The following is a 7,525-nucleotide window of genomic DNA, read 5'->3' on the forward strand; positions in this document are numbered from 1 at the left end:
ATACTTTGACTTCTGTGTGTTTGTTCAACTAAGGAGAAAGTTGAGGGGCCAGTGGAACATTTTAGAGGCTACACATGGTTTAGATCATATTAAGCAAAATAATTATTTGCATATGTGTCTCGTATAAGTCTGCCGGTTTCATTTTCTTCCAATACTGCCTCATTGCCCCAGTCTTCCTCTTCAGCAATCCTTGGTTGCCTCTCTCTCCTCAGACAAGCAATGTCATGGAGCACTACACAAGAAACTACAATGTCACATGCCCTAGGTGGAGTCACTCTGAGGTGCTTCAGGCACTGAAACCTTGACTTTATCAGCCCAAATGCCATCTCTATACGACCTCTTGTGCGTGCATGGGCAATGTTGTAGTGGTGCTGTGCCTCTGTCTGGGGCTCCTGATAGGGAGTCAAGAGGTAAGGCAGGCATGGGTATCCCTGGTCTCCCAGCAAAACTCCTGAGAATTCTCCTGCATAGACAGAATGAATATATAGATATATAATTTTTTTTTTTTCTTTTTTATAAGACTTTTTGCGATTTAAGTGATTACTAGCATACCTCTTGCTAGTTGCTGGTAGAGAGATGAGGCTCTAAAGATTCTGGAGTCATGCACAGAGCCTGGCCATTTGGCCTCTACATTTGTGATGATGCAATCTGCATCACTAATCATCTAAAATAAATTTAAACCTGTAGGTCACTACATTTTAATTGCAATGAACTAAACCCTGGTGCCCAGCTTAGTACAGAACACTCAGTGCTAGAGCATAGCCTTCAATATCATCTCAGTGGGAACGTACCTGTACATTGATGCTGTGTACTGATTTCCTATTCACAAAGTCCGCTTCATGTGGACCAGACGGACACTTAATACGCACATGGGTGCAGTCCAATGCACCGATAACATTTGGGAAACCTGGGAAAATTATTTGTTTTAAATGTCCCATGTAAAATCAACAGTCAAGAAATATTTCCATGTTTTATAGTTATTTGAACTTACCAGCTATTCCATAAAAGGCATGTTTAATGGTACGAATAGCTTTGTGGCCAGGGAATGTGATGAACACATTGAGTAGTCTTTTTAAAGAAAGGTACACAGTTCGTACAGAGCGGCAAACTGATGCTTTGCTGATATTCTCTGCATCTCCAACTGTGTACAAAAATGTTCCACTGGCAAAAAAGCGAAGTGCAATGCACACCGTCTGTGGGACTGTGAGCGCTCTGTTGCGGCGTGTATTATTTGCAATGTATGGGCTTAGTAATCTACAAATATATGCAATCCCATCTCTTGAGAACCTATATCGCTCATACAGGTAGCTGTCATTAAAAGCCAATGGGTCTGACTTGTCTCTGAAAGTTCTCTCTCTTTGAAATGCCCTCCGCAAGACTATAGCTCCCTCATCCACCACCTCATCTATGAAAGGACATGCCATGATTAAGTTTGGAGACGAGTTCAGCTCCCTATTTATATACTTTTAATTAATTACCAAACTCATTAACCAAACTCACCAATTAAACACACAAGTTTTGAACATTTCTTAGTGTATTTATACCTTATAATTTCTTACATTTATTAGTAAAGTACATTTCCTTATTTATTTATTTATATTTTAAAAAAAATACTAATAGTGGTTAAGTAAAATAAAATGACATCGAAATACCAGCAGGTGAGTATAAATGGTATGCTCGTTAAGTCTGAACTCAGACTTAGCCTGACAGTTAGCCTGCCCCGGACCAGGTTAATTTGCCAGCATAAGTTGCCGGGGGAACTGAGTTTGAACTTTTTTAAGTTTGATTTATGAAACCGAATCTACCAAAAATAAGCCTGACTAACCGAAATAAGCCTGGCTTATACTCTAATCTTGGTTTATGGAACAGCCCCCTGGAATATGAACAGAGTGCTTCATTCCTGTGAAATCACAAACCTATCATATCTAAACAACCTTTTTTTTATCAATACTAAAACGATATCCACTTCTCATACATTATCACTGGTATTTGAACTTGTCATATGGTGCAACTTCTTTTGATCCACATTTGCACATTTAGATGAGATGAAATGAGAATTTTACATCTACTACAGTGCACACAATAGCAAAGGAAACAGCGCACCCATGTGACTGATATGAAAAGCCCTGAGCGTAATAACGCCATAGTGCACATTTTAGCTAAAAATGTACTCAACCTCAGGCCATCCAACATGTGGATGACTTAGTTCCTTGGCATTACCTCACTTGCTCACCAATGCATCCTCTGCAGTGAATGGGTGCCGTCAGAACGAGAGTTCAAACAGCTGATAAAAACATTGCAGTAATCCACAAGTATGAAGTGAAAAGCTGCATGTTTGTAAGAAACAAATCCATCATTGAGATGTGTTAAATTCAAAGTCATCTCTAATTAAAATTGCTTTCTCCGGTGAAAAAGTGGAATCAGGAGAGAAATCTGCACGGGTCAAGCATTGTTTACAAGTGATAATTTTTATTTTTTTATCAAACAAGGGATGGACTTTTCCACTGGAGAAATTGATTTTTTTGGAAAGTTTTTTTTTTTTTAAGTTAATTTAGTCTTTATCATTTTAGCACATCATCAAACTAAAACAAAATGAGAAATGTTGCTAAGGCAAATAGCTAAAAATAACGTTTTTTTTTCTACTATTTTAAATTTCACATAACGAAAATGTTTTTTCTTTTTTTAATTGTTTTAGTTTTAATGAAAAATAATAACTGTCAAACCGCAGACAAACATCACTTAGACCTCAAACAGGCCTTTGTGTTTCTACAAAGATGGAAAAGATGCGACAAAGTTTGCATTTATTTCATTTATTTTTCAAAAGGATGATACAATATAAAATGTACATTTCATAAGGCAGTTGGTAAACTATTTCATCATTTTTGCTCTTAATCATATCAATCACTGGTGTGATGCAAACTCAACATTCACTTGGAAAGTTCCTTGGGTTGTTTATGTATGGCTTCAAGTATGTGATAAACAAGTGGACCACAGTGGAAGCTGAATTCTCCACTGCAGCTGGAGTGCTAGCTGCGTGTTTGGTGGGAGTTGTGAGCGTACACAAACACTTGTGTGTCTCAGAGGTTAGCTAGATCATCAGCACCTGACATAAAGTCTGAGTTCAAAGTACATGTTGATGTTAATCAGGTTCTACAATTGGTAACATCTAATACAGCTCAAAAATGATATGATCAAAATATACATAAGCTTTTGTTGGACAATCTAATAATACTCAGCGTTAGAAAATAATTAACTCATTGTTTCTGTAAAGAGTACAAAAACACTAGTTTTAATCAACAATCATGACAATAAAAATGTTTTTGGCAACTTAACGTATTCCCTTTTTTGTTTCTTAAAACGTGATCCCGGTGTGATATGAAACAAAAAGAGCTTCTAGAAACTGCAAGAATTACTGAAGGGACAGTGGAGGAAAATAAGAAACTGAGCTGGAAATCTCCCTCTTGAACACACAGGTGTTCATATAAGGTTAGATTCATCATCCAGTTCCTGAACTTACATATAACGCAATGCATGCAAGTAGGATAAAGCAAATACTGATGCTGCATGTTCCACAGAGCAACTGAAAAGAAGAAGATGAAAAAAAGAGAGGAAAGTAAAAATCCTGTGAACGAAAGCTTGATCACCTTCTTAAAGCGATAGTTCATACAAACAATTTAAATACGGTCATCATTTATTCACCTTCATCCAAATCTGTTTGACACAAAAGAAAACCAAGATGTAGTTTTGGACCCCAAAGTTCTTCAAGATATCTTCTTATGTTCCACAGTCAAACAGGTCTGGAACAAAATGTGGGTGAGTAAATGATGACATCATTTTGGGTGGACTATCCCTTTAAGAAAAAAAAAAAAACAAAAAAACTCCAGAGAACGATCACATGCCACTGTAAAAACAAGACTAAAGATTTAGTCGTGTGATTACATGTACTGTTTGTTCTGTTCGTTTGAGACTTTGCATCAGGACAGGTATGAGAATGTGAAGTATGTGAAGTAGACGAGCAAAGAGACGTTTTCTTTGAAAATAGCTAAAATGTCTGTGCTTAATAACTACTGAGGTCAACAATGACATTTTCTCGCCACCGTTCTGTGACCGTAGATCCAAGGTGCTTAACTTCACCGCAAGAAATCCAAATGGGACTGTGATGTTTGATCGTTTTAAAAAAAAGGTGAGTGACTGGATATCCTCCAGTTTGGCAGTGTGGGCAGAAACCAGGCCATGAGGGGTTGTGCCAGCCAGTCAGTCCCTCCGCCAACCCTGCCACGGTGCTGAAGATTACACAGTCTTCCTGGCCGTGAGCACTCGGACGATGGAGCCCACACCACCTGCTGAGAGAGCCTGTACAGACAGAGACCGACACTTAAAATTCAAAACAAATGATCAATGAACCACTGAATATATCTGCTGAGTTAATTGCAACAAGAAGTTTTCACATTCACATCAACTGAAACCGGTTAGTTCCAGTCCTATAAGGTATATTTAACTCATTGTGTACACAGACACTTTTTTGGGAGTTAAAGACATTGTATTTAATGATTTTATGGTTTTATTAATCTTGATTTCTTGCAACTTGTGTGCTTTTCCTGAGGGAGTAGGTGTGAACTACTATAATATTAGCGTATCATGAATGTGTATTTGTGCTCAAAAACCAACGACCAGGTTTTTGTTAAATAACATTCAATTTCAAGTGACTTTTTATTCTTTTTTTTTTTTTTTTTACCAAACCCTATCAAATACCCCAGAACACTTGGGAGTATATTTGACACCATTCAGTGATACTTTTGTGTCTTAAAAAAATCATACTAGTCACTTTTCACTGCCATTGTATGGACGAGTGCAAGTATTTCTTTGAATTTCAACTTTTGTAGTCTGGAAAGGAAAGAAAGGCATATGGCATTAAAACAACACCAGGGCCAGTAAACAATGATTTAATTTTTTCATTTCTAGGTGAACTACCCCTTTAAAAACAATCTATCATTCCACAAAGAAGCTTTAACATCACGGAACCTTTACAGATGGTTCTTTATAGTTGAAAAAGGTTCTTTAGATTTTTTAAAATGTTGATTAGACTAAGAAAACATAGTTCTTTTAAGTAGTTTTCACTGAAAGGCACATAAAATGGTTCTTTATGGCAATAGCTGTGAAAAAAAAACTATTCCTTTAAATGTATTTTATTTATTGTAAAAAAGGTACCTTCTCATGCCACTGCAGTAGGATGGCACTACTGTTGTCTGAGGGTTTTTCAAAGCCTTTGTAGATGTATTTCATCAGGAGATCAACTCCAGTCTTATCCAGAGACTGGACAGCCTTTTCTATATCGCTAGTCTTGAAAGAGCTGAGCACTTTCAACACGAGGCCTTCAGCCCGGTCCTGCACACACACACACACACACACACACACACACACACACACACACACACACACATAAAATGAACTATACTTTAAAAGATATGAATGATGAATCCATTCATTTGGGATTTTTATTAACCTCCAATCCTAAATGGGCGTCTAAATAAGCTTTTGTTATAAGAGGTTATGTAATAAGAGGAATTGTTTAAAAGAAGTCTTTAATTTTGTTTTCTTCATGTACAAAAAGTATTCTCGTCAATTCATAACATTAGGTTGAACCACTGATGGCAGATGGACTATTCTGATGACGTCTTTCATACTTGGAAGTCTATGGGACAGTCATAAGCCTCCCGGTTTTCATCCAAAATATCATGAATTGTGTTTTGAAGATGAACGAAGCTTTTACAGGTTTGGAACGACATGGGGGTTAAGTGATTAATGACAAAATGTTCACGTTGGCGTGGAGTATCCCTTTAACACTGTTGCCACAGGTTGCATTTCATGTCGGCAGATTGAAGCAATAACAATAACATGATATCTAGCCCCTGAGATGCTAATTTTATCCAGGAGCCATGCCAAAAACATGCATCAAAGGATACTTTGAGATACTAAGCTGTAACTCACCTTCACATTCTGGTTCTTGGTGTTGATGGGTGGATTCTTCAGCACTGCCTGCAGAGCTCCCATCAGGTTCCCTGTATCACGCGCTAAGGAAAGCACCACAGGACGCCTGAAAACACGTCTAGTCACGAATGAAATTCACTCTTTAAATACCATTTTACATAAACTATTAAAAGTGGTCGGAAAGTACATATTAGAAGGTGTGAGGAATTATAAAGCGCCCTCACACATTGCAGTCTTGCAACCGGAAGTCGGTGGCATCCTGAAGCGTTTCTACAGCAAGCGAGCTCATTCTAATTAATAGCCACATCCATAAAAAACAGCTTAACGTGTTGCCCTTTAAACATTACAGCTGTAATTCTGCAGTTTTAAAAGAGTTGGATCCGCAGTGCAAACTTATGATGAGCATATGAAATGTGCACGTCCTAAATGAATGAAGCGACTGACTAACGTTACCACACCCACGTCTGGACGAGAGGACAGAAATATAACCTATTATAATAACAGCTAACCAGAATATCAAGTGCTTTCATAAAACGACAAATCAAATGATATATTGCAAGAACGCAGGAAGTATGAAAAATAGCAATAAAAGTCATGGGTCTGGACTGAAAGGATATGATCTGATGAGAGAATCCACCTCAGCCTCATCCGGTCCCAGCTGATTTTCTCCGCCTTCCTCCTCGTCGACAAACTTGTTTTCGTCGTACTCGTCTACATCAACTTTTCTGAATCGATCGGACACTGTGTTCTTCGACATGGCTGGTTCGATGAATCAATCAGAAGATGTCAGTTCATGCAAAAAAGTCCCAGCACTTTCAGGAAGCAGCTCGGTGATTGTTGACTTCCGCATATAAAGCCCCCTGGTGTCAGTGGCATAAATGAAAACTTACAATTGTCATCTCAAGTCTAACTCTAGGTGGCGCCATAGACTATAAAAACAGGGTGGCCCAATCAATCCGTTTTAAGACTTAATTTTAAGATTAATTTAAATTTTTGTTAGTTATTGCAATAAATTTGTCATTGCTTCCGAACAGTAGCAAAAGTGCGAAAACTATTTAATTATATTATATTATATTATATATTTTTTTAACATGTTAGGTTGTACCAAATTTATTTAAGTTGCTTAAGAAACATAAATGAATGGCAACACTGAAATACCTTTCTGAATATATATACTGCTCTTAATGTGTAGGCAAATGTATATAAATGAAAGTAATTTCAGTTTAGTTTTTCACTTTATGAATTGGGTAGGACGAAAAACGAATCTATTCCAAATGTAACCTTTTTTAATTTGACTTGTTTGACCTGTGAAATTAAAGGAGGAATCTCTTTTTATTCTCATCCTGAAGATGAGTTACTGCCAATTATACTTTGCATGAGCTTAATTATTCATGCATGAGCATTGAGCAACTGAGTCTTATAAAACCTGACTGTCCTCTATTCATACTCACATTCCTCCAGTAGCCCAGCAGATCAAGTATAGGTTTCTGCAGGAAAGTAATGGGAGTTACCAGATCAGGGTGTTTTTACACCACGA

The 7,525-nt window shown here is 37.4% G+C and overlaps 2 protein-coding genes across 3 annotated transcripts; both read right to left on the reverse strand.

Moving 5' to 3' along the window:
* Positions 1 to 70: 70 nt before the first annotated feature.
* LOC113116163 (putative nuclease HARBI1) lies at positions 71 to 1,868 on the reverse strand. The gene is made up of 4 exons (XM_026284115.1): positions 992 to 1,868; positions 792 to 907; positions 553 to 664; positions 71 to 463 (listed from the first exon to the last, which is right to left on the reverse strand). The coding sequence occupies exons 1-4, from the start codon at positions 1,422 to 1,424 to the stop codon at positions 90 to 92; spliced, it is 1,035 nt and encodes a 344-aa protein (XP_026139900.1). The 5' UTR covers positions 1,425 to 1,868; the 3' UTR covers positions 71 to 89.
* Positions 1,869 to 2,794: 926 nt separating this feature from the next.
* On the reverse strand, positions 2,795 to 6,852 carry LOC113116280 (actin-related protein 2/3 complex subunit 5-like). 2 transcript variants are annotated; one of them, XM_026284350.1, is made up of 4 exons: positions 6,606 to 6,852; positions 5,989 to 6,061; positions 5,209 to 5,385; positions 2,795 to 4,353 (listed from the first exon to the last, which is right to left on the reverse strand). In XM_026284350.1, exons 1-4 carry the CDS (start codon positions 6,743 to 6,745, stop codon positions 4,291 to 4,293), a joined length of 453 nt encoding a protein of 150 aa, XP_026140135.1. In that variant the 5' UTR covers positions 6,746 to 6,852; the 3' UTR covers positions 2,795 to 4,290. The 2 variants fall into 2 exon arrangements, with proteins under 2 accessions (XP_026140135.1, XP_026140143.1); XM_026284358.1 differs by lacking the exon at positions 6,606 to 6,852 and adding an exon at positions 6,213 to 6,567 and having other exon boundaries at positions 5,989 to 6,094.
* Between the last annotated feature and the right edge of the window lie 673 nt (positions 6,853 to 7,525).

This window comes from Carassius auratus, chromosome 2 (assembly GCF_003368295.1).
Source record: "Carassius auratus strain Wakin chromosome 2, ASM336829v1, whole genome shotgun sequence".
In the NCBI taxonomy this organism is placed as follows: Eukaryota; Metazoa; Chordata; class Actinopteri; order Cypriniformes; family Cyprinidae; genus Carassius; species Carassius auratus.

What these genes read in the sequence shown, in the direction of transcription:
- LOC113116163 (XM_026284115.1), bottom strand. Translation starts at nt 1,424, where the DNA reads ATGGCATGTCCTTTCATAGATGAGGTGGTGGATGAGGGAGCTATAGTC. An exon ending in TACACAGCATCAATGTACAG is followed by an intron (nt 665 to 791) that starts GTACGTTCCCAC and finishes AATTTATTTTAG; the next exon opens with ATGATTAGTGATGCAGATTG. An exon ending in CTACCAGCAACTAGCAAGAG is followed by an intron (nt 464 to 552) that starts GTATGCTAGTAA and finishes CTGTCTATGCAG; the next exon opens with GAGAATTCTCAGGAGTTTTG.
- LOC113116280 (XM_026284350.1), bottom strand. Translation starts at nt 6,745, where the DNA reads ATGTCGAAGAACACAGTGTCCGATCGATTCAGAAAAGTTGATGTAGAC. An exon ending in GTGGATTCTCTCATCAGATC is followed by an intron (nt 6,062 to 6,605) that starts ATATCCTTTCAG and finishes AGCGCGTGATAC; the next exon opens with AGGGAACCTGATGGGAGCTC. An exon ending in TACTGCAGTGGCATGAGAAG is followed by an intron (nt 4,354 to 5,208) that starts GTACCTTTTTTA and finishes CTGTCTGTACAG; the next exon opens with GCTCTCTCAGCAGGTGGTGT.